The sequence below is a fragment of the Salvelinus namaycush genome, chromosome 2, assembly GCF_016432855.1.
Source record: "Salvelinus namaycush isolate Seneca chromosome 2, SaNama_1.0, whole genome shotgun sequence".
NCBI lineage: Eukaryota > Metazoa > Chordata > Actinopteri > Salmoniformes > Salmonidae > Salvelinus > Salvelinus namaycush.
Genome location: NC_052308.1, coordinates 45,756,555 through 45,777,954, shown reverse-complemented (window position 1 = coordinate 45,777,954; position 21,400 = coordinate 45,756,555). Strand labels below are relative to the sequence as shown.

Here is a 21,400-nt window from a genome sequence, read left to right as displayed (position 1 = left end):
AAAGTTAAAATAAGTGTTCATTCAGTATTGTTGTAATTGTCATTATTACAAATAAATACATGTTTAAAAATTGGACGATTAATCGGTATCCACTTTTTTTGGTCATCCAATAATCGGTATCGGTGTTGAAAAATCATAATCGGTCGACCTCTACATTAAATATAAACTCAGCAAAAAAAGAAATGTCCCTTTTTCAGGACCGTCTTTCAAAGATAATTCGTAAAAATCCAAATGACTTCACAGATCTTCATTTTAAAGGGTTTAAACACTGTTTCCCATGCTTGTTCAATGAACCATAAAACAATGAATGAACATGCACCTGTGGAACGGTCGTTAAGACACTAACAGCTTACAGTAGGCAATTAAGGTCACATTTATGAAAACTTAGGACACAAAAGAGACCTTTCTACTGACTCCGAAAAACACCAAAAGAAAGATGCCCAGGGTCCCTGCTTATCTGAGTGAAAGTGCAATAAATTGCAATGTCTGTACTGTGAGACGCCTAAGACAGCACTACAGGGAGACAAGACTGACAGCTGATCGTCCTCGCAGTGGCAGACCACGTGTAACAACACCTGCACAGGATCGGTACATTCGAACATCACACCTGCGGGACAGGTACAGGATGGCAACAACAACTGCCCGAGTTACACCAGGAACGCACAATCCCTCCCTCCAGTGCTCAGACTGTCCACAATAGGCTGAGAGAGTCTGGACTGAGGGCTTGTAGGCTTGTTGTAAGGCAGGTCCTCACCAGACATCACCGGCAACAACGTCGCCTATGGGTACAAACCCACCGTCGCTGGACCAGACAGGACTGGCAAAAAGTGCTCTTCACTGACTAGTCGCGGTTTTGTCTCACCAGGGGTGATGGTCGGATTCAAGTAAATTATCGAAGGAATGAGCGTTACACCGAGGCCTGTACTCTGGAGCGGGATCGATCTGGAGGCGGAGGGTCCGTCATGGTCTGGGGCGGTGTGTCACAGCATCATCAGACTGAGCTTGCTGTCATTGCAGGCAACCTCAACGCTGTGCGTTACAGGGAAGACATCCTCCTCCCTCATGTGGTACCCTTCCTGCAGGCTCATCCTGACATGACCCTCCAGCATGACAATGCCACCAGCCATACTGCTCGTTCTGTGCATGGTTTCCTGCAAGACAGGAATGTCAGTGTTCTGCCATGGCCAGCGAAGAGCCTGGATCTCAATCCCATTAAGCACGTCTGGGACCTTTTGGATCGGCAGGTGAGGGCTTGGGCCATTCCCCCCAGAAATGTCCGGGAACTTGCAGGTGCCTTGGTGGAAGAGTGGGGTAACATCTCACAGCAAGAACTGGCAAATCTGGTCCAGTCCATGAGGAGGAGATGCACTGCAGTACTTAATGCAGCTGGTGGCCACACCAGATACTGACTGTTACTTTTGATGTTGACCCCACCTTTGTTTAGGGACACATTATTCAATTTCTGTTAGTCACGTGTCTGTGGAACTTGTTCAGTTTAGAATATTGCTATATTCATACAAATATTTACACATGTTAAGTTTGCTGAAAATAAACGCAGGTGACAGTGTGAGGACGTTTCTTTTTTTGCTGAGTTTAGTATATGTACACTACTTTTCTTTTACTACAGTATTTATACCACAGTTAACTGCAAATACTATACTATAATACAGTATACTACAGTACATACGACAGTATTCACTGTAGTGTTTTTGTAGACTTTAGTCAGCAAAAACACTACAGTGAATACTACAGTATTTTTTAATGTGGGACACTGAACAGATTGGGTGTATATCTACAATAGAGTCAGAGGTTAATGCCTACTCTTGCAGTGCAACTGCCCATGTTTTTACTCAACTGCTCACTCAGTTCTAGTGCACATGCTGCACAAATTCTAAGAGGACTGCCAGTAGAAGTTTGTGGCTAATTCACAGATATTGAAGCTCTGGTCAGGTTGCTCCTTATCATACCTGTCCTCTGAAGCAGAAAGGAGCTTTAGTGCCCTCAGGAGGTTAAAGACGTGGCTGCACAAAGCAGATTAAACCATGTCGCTGCCTATCTGATATTACTCACCAGGAAAAGCTGGATAATATAGGTAGGAAAACAATATGCAATAACTTTATTGCTGGCAGTGACAAGTGTAAGCAGGTACACTATATATACAAAAGTATGTGGACACCCCTTCAAATTAGCAGATTTAGCTATTTCAGCCACAACCTTTGCTCTGGAGCAGTGAGTGATGAATCACGCTTCACCATCTGGCAGTCCGGCAGACAAATCTGGCTTTGGTGGAGGCAGGAGAACGCTTTCTGCCCGAATGCATAGTGACAACTGTACATTTTGGTGGAGGAGGACTGCGAGCCAGGCCTAATCGCCCAACATCAGTGCCCGACCTCACTAATGCTCTTGTGGCTGAATGGAAGCAAGTCCCCTCAGCAATGTTCCAACGTCTAGCGGAAAGCCTTCACAGAAGAGTGGAGGCTGTTATAGCAGCAAAGGGGGGACCAACTCCATATTAATGCCCATGATTTTGAAATTAGATGTTTGATGAGCAGGTGTCCACATACTTTTGGTCATATAGTGTATGTATACATATACTTTTTATTTAAATAGGCAAGTCAGTTAAGAACAAATTCTAATTTACAATGTCAGCCTAGGAAAAGTGGGTTAACTGCCTTGTTCAGGGGCAGAAAAACAGATTTTTACCTTGTCAGCTCGGGGATTCGATCTCGCAACATTTCGGTTACTGGCCCAACGCTCTAACCACTAGGGTACTTATAATACTAATCAAAAGCTTGGACACACCTACTCATTCCAGGTTTTTTCTTTATTTTTTACTATTTTATACATTGTAGAATAATAGTGAAGACATCAAAACAATGACATTTTTTTATTTTTTATTTAACTAGGCAAGTCAGTTAAGAACAAAAGTGTTAAAACTTTAAGACATGAAGGTCAATCAATACAGAAATATCTTCAAATGCAGTCGCAAAAACAATCAAGTCCTATGAAATAACACATATGGAATCATGTCGTAACCAGAATAGAAAGAGGAGTGGGAGACTGAGCAAGAGGACAAGTACACTAAAAGAGATGCCTCACAAGTCCTCAACTGGCAGCTTCATTAAATAGTACCCGCAAAACACCAGTCTCAACGTCAACGGTGAATAGGCGACTCTGGGATGCTGGCCTTCTAGGCAGAGTTGCAAAGAAAAAGCCATATCTCAGACTGGCCAATAAAAATAAAAGATTAAGATGGGCAAAAAGAACACAGACACTGGACAGAGGAACTCTGCCTAGAAGGCCAGTATCCCGGAGTCGCCTCTTCACTGTTGACGTTGAGACTGGTGTTTTACTATTTAATTAAGCTGCCAGTTGAGGATTTGTGAGGCATCTGTTTCTCAAACTAGACACTCTAATGTACTTGTCCTCTTGCTCAATTGTGCACCGGGGCATCCCACTCCTCGTTCTATTCTGGTTAGATCCAGTTTGCACTGTTCTGTGAAGGGAGTAGTACACAGCGTTGTACCAGATCTTCAGTTTCTTGGCAATTTCTTGCATGGAATAGCCTTCATTTCTCAGAAAGAGTTTCAGAAGAAAATTCTTTGTTTCTGGCCATTTTGAGCCTGTAATCGAACCCACAAATGCTGATGACCCAGATACTCAACTAGTCTAAAGAAGGCCAATTTTATTGCTTCTTCAATCAGAACAACAGTTTTCAGCTGTGCTAACATAATTACAAAAAGGTTTTCTAAATGATCAAATAGCCTTTTAAAATGATAAACTTGGATTAGCTAACACAACGTGCCATTGGAACACAGGAGTGACGGTTGCTGATAATGGGGCTCTCTGTACGCCTATGTAGACATTCCATAAAAATAAATCTGCCGTTTCCAGCTACAAAAGTCATTTACAACATTAACAATGTCTACACTGTATTTCTGATCAATTTGATGTTATTTTAAAGGACAACACTTTTTGCTTTTCTTTCAAAAACATGGACATTTCTAAGTGACCCCAAACGTTTGAACGGTCTCATCTGGATAGGTTCCCAATCTCAACCTTTCTTTCTGTGTGTGTGTGTGTGTGTGTGTGTGTACACACACACACACAGAAAATACAAAATAAATATACATCTCTTCATGACTACGGTCACGACTTGTATTACAGGAAAGGATTTTCCACAAGGCTCTCATCCACCCTTTGGTACGAGGCATGCTAAATCTCATCTGGATAGGTTCCCAATCTCAACCTTTCTTTCTTTCGCTCTCAAAAGGATGTAATTGCAGTTGGACATTCTCAAAAAGGTGTAATCTCACGGTTTTATCTAATAAGAATATCAGTCTCTCTGGCCAAACAGTTCTTTAAACACAAACGCTTCGTCCAAAATTGTTCGCTTCAATGCATGCAATTCAACATCTATGAACCTCAAGTCAAGGACAGTTAAGTAAATGGATTCTTTGGAATGAGGTAAAAGAGGGTAGCAGGGGCATTGACACTGCAGTCCAGGCACTGACTAAATTACACTGAGCACAACAATCCCCAACCTTGCGAACTCATCATACTTTCACCGAAATTAGATCGAGGAGTGGAATTGGTCCACAGACCTCGGAGAAAGAAAATGACTTTTCAGCCCAAAAAACATTATGTTCCAATCTGCCCTTGAGTAAGAGTTTATGTAGATTAATCTGCATTTTGCTTAATAGAAGAACAAAAAATCCTGGTACAGTATGTTTGGGTTAATTGAAAGGATTTTTAGAAGGGTAGATGATACCCTACTTATTTTCTAACTTCAACTCATATCTTACTGGTATACTCCTGCAGCCAACCCTGCTTCGCTGCATGTGTGGAGCAAGCACTTTAGCGACGACGCATACGAACGAGATTTGCAATCTGAAACGATCGGGACAGACAACCGAAAGATACAGCTGTTGCTACTGTATTTCCATGGACTGGATCTGGCGCAGTGCCACAATACAAAGATGTATTTGAGAAGAAAAAGTGACAAAGCAAGTGTGCAGAGGTAGGTAGCCTGATTCTTGACGTTCAAGGTGTTCTTATTGTGTTATTACCATTGCACCATATCATGTAGACATATAGGCCTAGGAGCTCTACAGGTTAGCATATGTGCTCCATGTATTTATGACAGTTGAGAGACAATAGACATTGAGTCACTTTACATTGCAGAATATTATCCCCAAAACGTGATAAATAAACATACTGTAGGCTATATAGTTATGGGCTAATGTGAAACCATAAACCCACTAATGGGTTTAACTGCTCCTCATCATCATTACATTCCTCTCTTTCTGTAAGAATTGTAGTCACATATTCAAATCCTCTGCAGCACAAACATTCCTCAATCGCGGCATTGGAGCGCAATTGCCACAACTGCACCACCAGTCTGTGTTGATCCAGGGGTGGGCTGGGGTCTAGCTACTGCTGCGGCTGCTGCGGCTACTGGTGGCTAGAGGGCAGCGGACATCTGAAGGTCAATTTGCCTCAATTCTTTGTCCAAATACTCAGGCTTAAATAAATATGGTTCGACAACACCATCGGCGCCCCTCCGGGAGTTTTTTTTACATTCCTCACGATTATTTAATCGTCAGACATATTAGTAGGTTCTTGTTTACTTTGTATAATTAATGTGTAACGCTGTCTTCACTTCTCCGCCAAAAAAGTGCATTTGTGAATAAGGGCATAACTTGCAGTTTTGAAGTAGCAGGGATTCCCTGAGTGCACATGCGCAGTTGTTACCCATCTCTGCTGCTGTAGCAGTTGGCTACATAAAATAATGATATAAAATAATCAAATATTTTCAGTGGAAAAGTACACATTTCCTGACTCAAAACTGATTGAACTTAACAGAAATAGCTAATTCGGCCATACACTTTCAATTAAACACATTTGTCCACACATCGGAGATTTCTAAATCATGAATTCACTGGCAACAGAGCAGAGGCCTGCATCCAGCAACGCCACGAGTCACATGACCCATTTTTGCAGCTGTTTCAGTACTGCACTTCAGGGAGAGAGAGAGCAAACTCCACTGAACTAGTTTCAATGTATGGAATCACTTGGGTGTTTCTGGATTTTTGGTAAACTTATTTAATATAGATTGTGCACCAGTTGTTTTTAACAAAGAGACACACACCCCTGCCCTTGAGTTTACGAGACGCTGCCGTTCTGTCATTCCAATGCATAGAAAAACTGCTCGATTTATATTTCACCATGTCCTTATTCAGCCAAGACTCTGTGAAGCATTATATATTACAGTTCTTCAGGTGCCATTGATAGGATAGTCTCGAATGTGGCTAATCTAGTTTGTTCTCCAGTGATTCCCCAACTGAAGAGAGGGTAGAGGCGGTTTATTCACTGGTCGCCATAGTTTCATCAAGGTGCCCCCCACGTCGGCCTCTATAGCACCGTCTTTTCCTCTTCCGAGTGTCGGGGATTAGGGCCTGGTCCCGGGTGAGCAGTATGTCCTGCATGGCCGAGTCATTGAAGTAGAATTCTTCATCCAAATCAAGGTTAGCGATCGCTATTTTGATGTCCAGAAGCTCTTTTCGTTCAAAGGAAACAATGGTGGAAACATTATGTAAAAAACAAGATCAGCGCAAAAAAAACATACCAATTGGTCAGGAGCCTGTAAAACCGCCGCTCTACATTCCAGAAAACCAGTGTACAACCAGAAAATAACATAAAATGTCATGTGCCAAATTTTGCCACTCTGTCGTTTCACATTGGTCGTCACACTTGATTTCCTCATTTACAATTCCATCTTAAAGCAACCATTTTGTATTCCTGATCATATATTATGTCGCTGTCTCATTCATCGACTCATTTCAGGCCATGCAGAAAGTAATCAAGTCAGGTTGTATTAGTCATATGATAAACGAATGTATTTATGAATCTCATCCTAAGGCTATTAAGGATGATGTATGATAAGGTTAAGACTATTGCTTACATCATAAAAAGTCATATATTTTACAGTCATCCCCTAATGGTCTATCTAAGTAATATTTCAGTAATGAGTGGGAGGTATAAAGAAGCCACAAAGGGACTATTATCTACAGCTTCTATTACCACATGCAGTAGTCTAAACCGCTCAATCACTTGGGCCACAAATCAGGGAGGGCAAAAAGGGAACGATATCTTGCCGATATCAACGCGCCTCTAGAGTCTATGTTATCACTCTCCACCAATGTCAAGAGCTGCAACAGGGGGCACCAAACTCTCAGAATCATTATTGGCCGCAGTGTGCCAATATGTCCGCACCGGGAAAAGTAGTTGTAGCTAAGCAGCTGCATTGCTACAATGGGAGTGAGCCGCATGGACTGAGTTAATAAAGTCCAGTGAAAACTTATCTGTGAACAAGAAAGGTTGAAACCTTTAGTATGCTATGTAGGTCCATTATGTCATTTGGAATAGGCTATAGGTAATTGACTGACACAAATACCGTTTCTGTTATTGACTTGGAGCTTTATTGACTGGAGCACAGAAATAAATAGGCTACAGGTCATTCAAATTCAGAAACCCTAATTCACGCTGCTAAAATTAAGCAATTCTAGAAAGTTTCACAAATTGAGAATGAAATAAATGAGACATCAGATGATATGTCTCCACCCACAGTTTGTGTCATAAAGAAATTCTGTGACAAAGTCCCGACCCAGGGTATTGAATATCAACAATGAATATCTCGATAAATCCCCCCAATTATTTTTGATACATGTAAGCACTAAACAGTACTTGAATACAGTTCTGATTACTAATTCCAAGAAGTTTCAAGCGCTGGAGCTGAAAGGTGGGTCACACATTTGCCCCTGCGTCATGTACTATTTGTGTCTGCAGACCTTTAAGTCATGTTTAGCCTCACACCCACCAGTATCTCCGGTGAGAAGAGAGAGGGAATGGGGAACTGAGGCATGAAGCTGTACTCAGTTAATGGAGGCTTCATGTTAAATTTACTTTACACATTTCTCTCCCCGGAGGGAATATGGGCTCAAATTGTGTTAATTTTTGTGTGGCTTCTCAAGGGCTGAAATCAACATTTAATTCCTTTGATATGTTTCAAAATCTGATTACTATATAGCGACCATAAAGCGCTGATTTGGGACACTCATTGGGAAATTACACCAACTGAAGGATCCCTGGTGACATCAAAGGACAGAAACGTCTATTGGAATCCGATTGGCTGGCAAGTATCCTTGTGAGGAATGTGTAGAGGTGCCTGGAGTGGATTTAGTGGTGTCTGGCTCCATGGGGGGCCTGTGGAGCATCCATTAGAGGGAATCACCCATGCACAGGCCTGCTGGAATCCTTAGGCTGTCAGCACTCAGCTCTTCCTGCCATGTTCCATCTACCGTGACGTCTGTCTGTCTGTCTACATGCGTCCTGACCACTAAAGGTTCGCTCACTGAAATGCTAAGAGAGAAAAACGACAGGGAGGGAAGAAAAGTGAAGAACAGATGGGGGAAGTTTATCTAGGTGGCCGATTTCAAAAGTTGATGAGGAGAAGGAGATGGGGGAAGAATCCCAAAGGAGGGGTGGACGGTTTGAACATATGCCAACTCCTCTCCTTGCTTCAATTGCCAATAGTGTGGTGAGTGTTGTCGCACAAAAAAAATAAGATGAAGATAATAGATAAAGCTATGTTCAGGCCTTTTACTCACACCGGGAAACTCTAATAGACATTCAGAAGTTCACAATATATAGTTGTCAATATTTCGTCATATACTCCCACATCAGACAATGCCAGAAGCACTTATCATCAAAACTGGAGCTAATTCACTGCAAGCCTCTGCACTACCTTACCAGCGCAATGGTTCATCTTCTTAACAACGGAGCCGTGCAGTGAAATATGTATGCTTAAAATGTTCATTTATATGTATGCATTGATATCTATGTCAGCAAACCTCTTCTTTTAATGCTTATCATAGGTGTGTTCCAACTTACCTTCCAATGAGTTTCGTGAGCAACGTGACGCAGAGCGCTCCAAGTAGGCCCCCAATGGCAAATATGGAGACTGTGATGGACCATAGCATGGTGACCATGTCTGCTCCTATGGGTTCTCCGTAGCGCTCCATCCATGTCTGGTTGTAAAATGTCTTTATATACTGTACAGGGAGGAAGAGGAATGAAGTCAGCATCTCAGCAACAAAAAAAAAAATATCATTATTCACACAGGGTAAATAATAAAAATGCTTTCTTTTCCATCTGATTTCAAGGTAATGTTTGCGTAACCTTTTAAGGTCCATGCTGTTGTTAGGTTCTAAATAAACAGAGTAAAAACTAACGGACAACTAGGAAAAGCTCAAACCAAGTTTATTCACCCAATGGGTCAGACAGCTGAAAAACCCAATGGGTCAGACAGCTGAAAAGACAAAGACATGTTCCCACCAGCACAAGTATTTACACGGAGTCTCCTCCTTTTCTCTAAACATTACATATTTGTTGCTAGGCAGGAAGTTACGTGATGTGTGTAATAACTATTCCTTCTCCCTTCATGTGACCTGACCTCGGCCCCCATTCCTCACTTGTCACGTGTGCTTCCTCTCCAGCCTCTAGGTCACCAGGCTGCTCGTTATGGAGCACACCTGTCACCATCGTTAAACGCATTATGACACTCACCTGGACGCCATCAACTCCTTGATTAACTGCCCTAGATATGTCACTCCCTTTGGTTCCTTCCCCAGACATCATTGTTTCTGTTTCATGTCTGTGCGTTGATCACGTTTCTTGTTTAGTATTATGTTTTGTTTATTGATTAAATAACTTCTTCGGGGTAGTGGGCAGTATTTGGAAGTTTGGATGAATGAGGTTCCCAAAGTAAACTGCCTGTTACTCAGGCCCAGAAGCTAGGATGTGCATATAATTGGTAGTATTGGATAGAAAACACTCTAAAGTTTCTAAAACTGTTAAAATAACGTATATTAGTATAACAGAACTGATATGGCAAGCGAAAACCCGAGGAGAATCAGTCCGGAATAAATTTTAAAAAATTGAGCTTACCCCTGATTATAATGGTTCTCTATGGGAATATAAAAGGAATACCTCCCAGATTGCAGTTCCTAGGGCTTCCACTAGATGTCAAGTCTTTAGAAAGAGTTTCAGGCTTGTTTTTTGAAAAATAAGCTAGAATTTGTAGTTTTTGTAAGTGGCTCCCATTTTGGCTGTAGTGTTTTCACACACGTGGATAAGAGCGCGCACTTCGTTATTTATCTCCGGTAATAAACATACTATTCTCCGTCTTAAATTGTATCGTTTATTTACATATTAGGGTACGTGAGGATTGATTAGAAACGTTGTTTGACTTGTTTGGATGAGGTTTATTGGTAACTTACGGGATTCATTTGTATGCATTTTGAACAAGGGAAACCGGTGGATTACCGAGTCAAGCGCGCCAAATAAACGTACTTTTTGGGGATATAAAGTAGGACTTTATCGAAAAAAAGGACCATTTGTTATGTAGCTCGGACCCTTCTGATTGCAACCAGATGAAGATCTTCAAAGGTAAGTGATTTATTTTATCGCTATTTCTGACTTTCGTGACACCTCTGCTTGGTTGGAAAATGTATGTAAGGGAATACCCCCCTGAAATGGACAAAAATGAATGGGAACTTATTGGCACCGTACGAAACATATACACGATGTACAATACCACTCAATGGGCGTTGTTTCATTCAAAACTTATTGCAAATGCCATATGGCAAATGCCAAGTGTCACACAGCAAAAATCCAATAGATGGCAAGCGCGGTCGACGGTAAATTTTCATATTGCAAGTGCACATCAAGTCAAGACCCAAGGGTCAAATTTTGAAAATTAGATTTTTTTCCAAAAACGTATCACCCCCTTAAAAAGTGCTTTCTGGACCGTTTTTCGAAATTCTTTAGATTTTTTTGGTCAATTAGACATGTATAAGAACTGTATGAACATACTTTTGTCATATTTTGTCATATTTTTTAAATTGTCCATTAGGCACATGTTTTGTCCATTTGCAATATGATTTCATAGGAAGTCAAAAGTCAAAGTCAAAAGTCAGTGAACCATTGCCAAATGCCATAAGAAATGAAAAGAAATTGAAAGAGCCAAATCAGGATGTTATGTCCATTTGCCATGTACGATCGTAGGAAGTCAGTTTCCAAACCCAAAAGTCAGTGAACCATATCCAAATGGCATTTATACTGCCCAAATAATATATAGCACTATGTTAAGCCATGAATCAACCTAGATGGTCTATTTGTCATGTATGATGAGGGAGAAGTGGGACTCTATTGTTTAACGATTTTTTGAAAAACGTCCAAAATGACCTACTGGATGGGCACGGGGTGCTCCCTAGCCAACCGTAGACCCCCCTAAAGGCATTTTTTTTTTATTTTTTTTTTTTTTATTTTTTATTTTTTTTAAATGTGCTCCTGGTAACCAATTCTAGCACGGCTGTCCATTTGCAATATGTTTCAATGGGCATTTACCATCACGAATTTGATATGCTCAAAAATACTTCAGAAATGCAAAATTGACTGGCCCGATGAACTCGGGATGGCCGGGCAGTGGTAGTGGTTCCTCTCCATCGCTCGTTGGTGTTGATTTCATCATGTCCATTTGGTAATGTTTTTTCACTGTTTAAACATATTGCAAATGGACAAAAGTCAGCCAGCAAGTCACCATTCATCAGTCAAATAGATATCATTCTGACAATAAACGGATACAAACTGACACCACACCCACTTTTTCCAACTCGTTTAGAAGCCAACTATCACATATTTTAGAGCAGGCCCAAAATTCACAGCGTCTTCTGTTTAAACCATAATAAAAACGTAAAACACGTAGTTATGTTCTAGCTGCGGGTCCAGTTCTGACATTATGTGTAGGCCTATGTGAGGCGACCCTGAATCCCAAGTTTCGGCTCGATAGGTCATTGGTGCTGAAAATCCACATTTTCCGGGTGTTGCTACGGGGTCCTTGAATGAGCTTGAATGAGCAGACAGAAACGTTATGGTCCATCTCTATGGGCCGAGCGGGTTTCAATGCACCTGTCTTGCGACTCTGGGACTTTTCTAAATGTCATCATTTTCGTGATGGTCAAAATTAATTGAAGTTATTGCAAATGTATGACACTGTTTCTCGGTCTGAGAACCTTCTATAGCCACATAACTCACCACGCACTATCGACTTGAGCTCTAGAACAGGTTTCCAAAGTTTCAGAGCTCTAGGTCTGACGGTTCTTTGATAGTTCGAACTAAGGTAACTATTGCAGGATCTGTGTGGCTGTAAGCCCCACACTGTGTTACTCCATCCTTGCTGTGTGTGTGTGTGTGTGTGTGTGTGTGTGTGTGTGTGTGTGTGTGTGAGTTTTTCTTGGAAATCTGATGGGAGAAATTACTGATTTACAGTTCATGAGGGTTGCCTAACCACTAATCACACATATGAAGTTTTGGAAAGATCTGACTCTTTTAACCCTTCGAAACAGCCCCTATTACCCCAATTTAAGAGACTTCCGGTTGGCACAGGAAGCTGAAAGTAAACATTGGGGTATGCTCTTACAGAATCCTGAGTTTAAAGTCTTTACGTTAAGGAATGACTGATTTACACAAGGTTGAATGCAGTGAGTTTTCACAAACTGCAGGTTTGGTATATCAAAACACCTTTAGGGTGAATTTAATCACTTCCGGTTGCTCCAGGAAGCTTAGATGTCAACAGGCAGTGGGAGGTGGAATGGGGTGTCTAGCTTGATCTGAGGTCGAACAAGAGCTCTTGGAATGACGTGACCACTATTTCCTTTGTCTACCAAGGCGCGGGAAGGACATCAGCATTGGCTTCTGAAAAGCGTTCGGTATAGACGGCTAATATCTCCGGCTTTGATTTTATTTGATACATGTGATAATATCATTGTAAAGTATGTTTTTTCAATATAGTTTTATCAGATTATTCAACGTTTATCGGGAGCTTGAGTTTTCCGTTCTCTGCCTTAGGTGAAGATGGACATCTTCGCGCCACTTGGCTAGCTAAGGTTGCTAATTCGACAGGAGAAGAGGACATTCTAAAACCAAACAACGATTTATTCTGGACAAAGGACTCCTTGTACAAGATTCTGATGGAAGCTCAGCAAAAGTAAGAACCATTTATGATGTTATTTCGTATTTCTGTGGAAAATGTTTAGTCGTATTTTCCTTCCTTTTTGCGGGCGCTGTCTCGCTATAACGTAAGCTGTTTGCTATGGTAAAGTTATTTTTTAAATCTAACACGGCGATTGCATTAAGAACTAGTGTATCTTTCATTTGCTGTCCAACATGTATTTTTTTGTAAAGTTTATGATGAGTTCTTTGATTCGATTAGGTGACTGTCCAAAATTTCTCCGGAGATTCTGGTGAATCGATGCTACATATTCACAATGTATAACCACGGTTTGCAGCTCAAAATATGCACATTTTCGAACAAAACATAAGTGTATTGTATAACCTGATGTTATAGGACTGTCATCTGATGAGGTTGGTCAAGGTTAGTGATTAATTTTATATCTTTTGCTGTTTTTTTGCGATCGATACCTTTGCGGTGAATGAATGCGGTTGTGTGTTTGGCTATTGTGGTAAGCTAATATAATGCTATATTGTGTTTTTCGCTGTAAAACACTTAAAAAATCTGAAATATTGGCTGGATTCACAAGATGTTTATCTTTCATTTGCTGTACACCATGTATTTTTCATAAATGTTTTATGATGAGTATTTAGGTATTTCACGTTGCTCTCTGTAATTATTCTTGCTGCTTCGGTGCTATTTGTGATTGTAGCTGCAATGTAAAACTATGATTTATACCTCAAATATGCACATCTTCGACCAAAACATAGATTTATTGTATAACATGTTATAAGACTGTCATCTGATGAAGTTGTTTCTTGGTTAGTGACTAATTATATCTCTATTTGGTCGGGTTTGTGATAGCTACCTATGCGGTAAAAAAAATGGTGAAAATATGCGGTTGAGTCTTTTGCTATTGTGGTTAGCTAATAGAAATACATAGTGTTTTCGCTGTAAAACATTTTAAAAATCGGAAATGATGGCTGGATTCACAAGATGTGTAGCTTTCATTTGCTGTATTGGACTTGTGATTTCATGATATTTATATGCTAGTATTTACTTGTGGCGCTATGCTAGGCTATGCTAGTCAGCTTTTTTACTGATGAGGATGCTCCTGGATCAGGGATGGAGATAAAGTAGAGGTTATAGAAAAACTAACAGGTCTGTGAGAGCAGACCTGGTTGGTAGTTGATCAAATACTTATGTCATGCAATAAAATGCAAATGAATTACTTAAAAATCATACAATGTGATTTTCTGGATTTTTGTTTTAGATTCCGTCTCTCACAGTTGAAGTGTACCTATGATAAAAATTACAGACCTCTACAAGCTTTGTAAGTAGGAAAACCTGCAAATATCGGTTGAATCAGTGAATCAAATACTGGTTCTCCCCACTTATGTCTTTTTTTATTTGCATTTTCTTACATTTTTTTATTTATAAATTTTATCCCCTTTTCTCCCCAATTTTCGTGGTATCCAATCGCTAGTAATTACTATCTTGTCTCATCGCTACAACTCCCGTACGGGCTCGGGAGAGACGAAGGTCGAAAGCCATGCGTCCTCCGAAGCACAACCCAACCAAGCCGCACTGCTTCTTTAACACAGCGCGCCTCCAACCCGGAAGCCAGCCGCACCAATGTGTCGGAGGAAACACCGTGCACCTGGCCCCCTTGGTTAGCACGCACTGCGCCCGGCCCGCCACAGGAGTCGCTGGAGCGCGATGAGACAAGGATATCCCTACCGGCCAAACCCACCCTAACCCGGACGACGCTAGCCCAATTGTGCGTCGCCCCACGGACCTCCCGGTCGCGGCCGGCTGCGACAGAGCCTGGGCGCGAACCCAGAGACTCTGGTGGCGCAGTTAGCACTGCGATGCAGTGCCCTAGACCACTGCGCCACCCGGGAGGCCCTTTATTTGCATTTTCTTCGCATATATTTTGTATATATTTTTTAGACCTCAACTCCAACATACAACATTCAACCTGCCTCACGCAATGTGGTATAAATCTGCTATTTTCTTTACTTTAGAACCGGAACCCCCAACAGAAGCTAGCCAGCTAACTAGCTACTAGCTAGCTGTCAGCTAGCCACTGCTAGCGGTCAGTGGCTAGCTCCAGCTCGCCTAGCTACTCACTAGACCCCATGATCATTCGGCTATGCATGCCTCTCCCTAATGTCAATATCCCTTGTCCATTGCTGTTTTGGTTAGTGATTGTCTTATTTCACTGTAGAGTCTCCAGCCCTGCTCAATATGCCTCAGCTAACCCTTTTGTTCCACCTCCCACACATGGGGTGACATCAACTGGTTTAAATGGTGTCTCTAGACACAATACCTCTCTCATCATCACTCAATGCCTCGGTTTACCTCCACTGTATTCACATCCTACCATACCTTTGTCTGTACATTATGCCTTGAGTCTACTCTTCCGTGTCCAGAAACCTGCTCCATTTACTCTCTGTTCCCGAATGCACTAGACGACCAGTTCTTATAGCCTTTAGACTTACCTTTATCCTACTCCTCCTCCTCAGTTCCTCTGGTGATGTAGAGGTTAATCCAGGCCCTGCAGTGCCTAGCTCCACTCCCATTCCCCAGGCGCTCTCATTTGTGGACTTCTCTAACCGTAAAAGTCTTGGTTTCATGCATGTTAACATTAGAAGCCTCCTCACTAAGTTTGCTTTATTCACTGCTTTAGCAAACTCTGCCAACCCGGATGTCCTAGCCGTGTCTGAATCCTGGCTTAGGAAGGCCACCAAAAACCCGGACATTTCCATCCCTAACTATAACATTTTCCGACAAGATAGAACTGCCAAAGGGCGCGGAGTTGCAATCTACTGCAGTCTGTCCCCAAACAATGAGCTTCTACTTTTAAAAATCCACCTTTCCAGAAACAAGTCTCTCACCGTTGCCGCTTGCTATAGACCACCTTCTGCCCCCAGCTAGTCCCTGGACACCATATGTTTATTGATTGCTCCCCCCATCTATCGTCAGAGCTCGTGCTGTTAGGTGACCTAAACTGGGACATGCTTAACACCCCGGCCGTCATACAATCTAAAGTAGATACCTTCAATCTCACACAAATTATCAATGAACCTACCAGGTACAAGCCCAAATCCGTAAACACAGGCACTCTCATAGATTTCATCCTAACCAACCTGCCCTCCAAATACACCTCTGCTGTCTTCAACCAGGATCTCAGCGATCACTGCCTCATTGCCTGTGTCCGTAATGGGTATGCGGTCAAACGACCACCCCTCATCACTGTCAAACACTCCCTAAAACACTTCAGTGAGCAGACCTTTCTAATCGACCGAGCCTGGGTATCCTGGAAGGATATTGACCTCATTCCGTCAGTAGAGGATGCCTGGTTATTCTTTAAAAAGGGCTTTCCTCACCATCATTCCTCACCATTCAAAAAATGTTGAACCAGGAAAAGATAAAGCCCTTGGTTCACTCCAGACCTGACTTTCCTTGACCAGCACAAAAACATCCTGTGGCGTACTGCATTAGCATTGAATAGCCCCCGCGATATGCAACTTTTCAGGGAAGTTAGGAACCAATATACACAGGCAGTTAGGAAAGCAAAGGCTAGCTTTTTCAAACAGAAATTTGCATCCTGTAGCACAAACTCCCAAAATTTCTGGGACACTGTAAAAACCATGGAGAATAAGAGCCCCTCCTCCCAGCTGTCCACTGCACTGAGGCTAGGAAACACTGTCACCACCGATAAATCGACGATAATTGAGAATTTCAATAAGCATTTTCTACGGCTAGCGATGCTTTCCACCTGGATACCCCTACTCCGGTCAACAGCCCTGCACCCCTCTCAGCAACTTGCCCAAGCCTCCCCCATTTCTCCTTCACCCAAATCCAGATAGCCGATGTTCTGAAAGAGCTGCAAAAAAAAAAAATCATACAATGTGATTTCCTGGATTTTTGTTTTAGATTCCGTCTCTCACAGTTGAAGTGTACCTATGATAAAAAATGACAGACCTCTACATGCTTTGTAAGTAGGAAAACCTGCAAAATCGGCAGTGTATCAAATACTTGTTCTCCCCACATATATATATATCAATATATATATATATATCAATATATATATATATATATATATATATATATATATATATATATATATGTGTCACTCCCTTTGGTTCCTTCCCCATGCGTCATTGTTTCTGATTCATGTCTGTGCGTTGTTCGTGTTTCTTGTTTTGTATTATGTTTCGTTTATTGATTAAAATCACTCACTCCCTGAACTTGCTTCCCGACTCTCAGCGCACTCGTTACATCACTAATCCACAGCTACCCACCCTTATCAGTGACCGCAACCATGTGATTGCCTTATTCCCTCACTTAGTAACTCTCGAAAGCCCATGGCTCGTATCCACCCTTAATTGACTCCACCATATACATTCCTCCTACATATAACCATTAACTTCTGGTGTAGCAAGTATTTCAAATTACAACCCAACGCTGTAAATTTAGAAAAATGTGAACCACGACACCTATACAGAAATTATGGGTGAATTCACATATTTGTGTACACTCACCCAATTTCGACTTAAAATTCAAAAAAGCACTTGCACATTTGAGTTCTCTCATTTCAGGTGCTTTGAGAATAATGCAAAGAGAAACCCGGTTGTATCACTTATTTGATTAAATCTTTACGTGTCGGCCTCTTGGCCTTCGTCAGAGCAATTTACACTTGAAATGTGAACAAAAAATTTATTTAAGTCAAAACCTATTCACCTCTCCTGTCTGTCAGGCATTTCACTATTTTCAAAGCTAAACTCCAAGTCTCCAGTCTGTCTCTGGCTCTCTCTTTCTTATCCTATAACCTTCCATCCCAAAAGGAAGACTTGCTTGGCCATTGAACCAGATGACCAGCTTGGCTTCTGGAGGCCTGCAGGTTCATCGTCAGTGGATCCTAACTTCAAAGTCTCACACACAGTCCACACCTGAAGGGAACATGAAAGGGAAACGCATGCAAAGCTGGTTTATGGGGAAGTCTAACCAGCCCAAATGATTTCTATTGACTGTGTGTGTGTGCCTGTGTGTGCGCCTGTGTGTGCGAGTGTCTGGACTATAATTAGCTTAACTATATTCACTGATTTGTGAGCATATAAAAAAATGTATGTTAAGAATGTGCTAGAGGGACGCAGACGGCTAACTGGATTTAGATACAGGGTAGGAGACCAAGACTGCATGTGTCTGGGGACTATAAGACTGCTCAGGATACAATTAGCCAACTAAATGGTGATGCGGAAGGACAAATGCCATAGCAGTCTTGAGCTCAGACTGGAGTAATGAACTAATTAATATATATTTTTAATATTGATGTAGCAAATGTATCATTTGTACAGTTCTTTATTAAAAATGTAGTTGTGTTACATTTGACTGTGTAAACCCTAGCAGTACTACTTATTTCTATGAGAGTGAGGCAGATATATAGCATTTAGCAAAAAAACATCATTATTTGTCTCGGAAACGAAACCATCAAGTGATAGATTTTAAACAAATACATCTGTCATTAAACAACCCCATGCCATGACTAGATTGTGTTTATTCACTATCTCATTTGTTTAAAAAATAAAAGCTAATTTACCAAGATTTCTGAAAATGGATATATAGCGTTTTGGAATTAAACTCTTCACAAACATCATGTTTATGTTGACTGATCAAGGGGGCGTCATTCTTGTTTACAACATTCTTGGTTGAGAAAAGGCATTTAACAAAGCCACAGAATAACGCTGCCTGAAAAGCATTGAAGGGGAAAATTAAGTCAGAAATTTCAAATTGGAAATCAGAAACTTCAGAAGCCTTTAACATTTTCACATGTGAGTTCCAAATATCTCTAACGGGCGCCCCAGGGTGATGTCACAATGCACTCACTGTTACAAAATGTTATTATTATGCAACAGGACAGTTTACATGTGCTGCCTGCTAATTATCTATAGGCTGTTTCAACTTGTCAATTTCAAATGATTTTCTAACAAGTTGAATTTTCTAACAGTTTAAATTGAGGTGTGTTCTGCCTCATTAATTCACATTCAGCTTTGCGGACAACTTATGTTTGAGGCTTTACTGAGCCGGACAAACTTCTCTCTTCGAGGAGAGTCCAATGCACTTCACTCATGTTTGCGCAGATCAAGTATGCATATATTTGTGCAGTCTTGCAAGAATGTAACATTTTCTTGCTGGTGTTTGCTTTGCCTTCCTTGTTGTTTTTCTTACAAATAATAACTTTGGACATGTGAGCTTTCCTATCAAAGTAAGTTACTTATGTTCTGTATACTGTGTTGCCTTTTCTACTGTAGGCACATACAGTATGCATGTATGCATGCATGTATGTACAGTTGAAGTCGAAAGTCTACATACACTTGAGCCAAATACATGTAAGTTCTGCCCACAAAGTTTCTATAGGGTTGAGGTCAGAGCTTTGTGATGTCCACTCCAATACCTTGACTTTGTTGTCCTTAAAATAGATGGCATCATGAGGAAAGACAATTATGTGGATATATTGAAGCAACGTCTCAACACATCAGTCAGGAAGTTAAAGCTTGACCGCAAACAGGTCTTCCAAATGGACAATGACCCCAAGCATACTTCCAAAGTTGTGGCAAAATGGCTTAATAAAGACAACAAAGTCAAGGTATTGGAGTGGCCATCACAAAGCCCTGACCTCAATGCCATAGAAAATTTGTGGGCAGAACTGAAAAAGCGTGTGCGAGCAAGGAGGCCTACAAACCTGACTCCGTTACACCAGCTCTGTCAGGAGGAATGGGCCGAAATTCACCCAACTTATTGTGGGAAGCTTGTGGAAGGCTACCCAAAACGTTTGACCCAAATTAAACAATTTAAAGGCAATGCTACCAAATACTAATTGAGTATGTAAACGTCTGACCCACTGGGAATGTGATGAAAGAAATAAAAGCTGAAATAAATCACTACTATTATTCTGACATTTCATATTCTTAAAATAAAGTGGTGATCCTAACACCTAAGACAGGGATGTTTTACTATGATTAAATGTCAGGAATTGTGAAAAACTGAGTTTAAATAAATTTGGCTAAGGTGTATGTAAACTTCCGACTTCAACTGTAGTATGCATGATTGTAAAAACTGTTGCTCCATAAGCCTCGCCTGTTTTGGTGTATTTTACTTGTAATATCTAGGTATGTCATTTACAACAAAATACTTATCAATCATGATCTGTCTCTAAGACACAGGTTGTTATGGAATTGATGTCCTCCGGAAAAATATTGACTTCTGCAGAGGACGTTCCCCTCATTCTAAAACAAATCAAGTTACCTGTGGGAAGCGTAAAAACAAACACAAAGCCAGCACTGAGTGAACAATGACAGACAAACCAAACAACAAAAGCTGTGTTTCCGTCTCAAAAGGGATGATGGCTCTTCTTGAGTCATGAACAATTTCAAGGGCTACACACATTTCACACTTGTTCCCATCAAATTGGAGAATTAGAGGCCAGTACCATACAACAGTAAATCAACACTATTTTTCTGCCAGTTGGTATAGCTCCCTTGTGATGTCTTGCTTATGTGCCAAATAGAAACATTAGGAAATCCTAAGGCTAGCAGACTGAAATTCTCTAAGCCTGAAATACCATTCACCTACAGTACCTAAAAGGAAAAGGTGATGGCATCTCCCAAGAAGACTGCAACAACATATGTTTTTTTCTAATGCATAGGTTAATATAATTAAGAGCTGGTGCATTTGGACCGCAATCGGTCTTTGCCAAAGCTTTTTCCACTCACCTCCCTCTTCTAGATTCTAGTCTCCGACTGAAAATCTCACTTCTGGAGTTCTGTGGTCGAATATATCAGAACAATATCTCAAAAACCCAAAACGGTTCCAGACGGAGAGGGAGATTATTTTCTGAACTTTCCATCTATAATTTAGATTTGATTAGAAGAAAGTCAAGATACTTGGAAGAAACTTTCCAGAGGAGAATTTGTGGTCATCGGGTACATTAATAGCCCACATGACAGGACATTACATTCAACATTAGAGTGCAACACAGGAGGTTGGTGGCACCTTAATTGGGGAGAGCAGGCTCCTGGTAATGACTGGAGTGGAATCATATCAAAAATATCAAAACACATGGTTTCCAGGTGTGTGATGCCATTCCATTTGCACAGTTCCGGCCATTAATATGAGCCGCTCACCCATCAGCAACCTCCTGTGAAAGTGCATTTATTAAAGCATTCATGAAAGGTGACGAAAGGAGCTCAGAAGGGTTGGTGGTGCCTAATTGGACAGGGTGAACAAAGTGGCAACCCTCAGCTGTTCCTGTACACTCTTAGG

General features: G+C 41.2%; 1 protein-coding gene across 2 annotated transcripts in view; it reads right to left on the bottom strand.

Moving 5' to 3' along the window:
* The window catches only part of slc2a9l2 (solute carrier family 2 member 9, like 2), a 255,738-nt gene that overhangs the window by 209,154 nt on the left and 25,184 nt on the right, over window positions 1–21,400 (bottom strand). For both annotated transcript variants that reach the window (XM_039014439.1, XM_039014447.1), the window contains one exon: window positions 8,953–9,113. In XM_039014439.1, coding sequence (XP_038870367.1) covers window positions 8,953–9,113 — 161 coding nt within the window. The remainder of the gene's footprint in view (window positions 1–8,952; window positions 9,114–21,400) is intronic.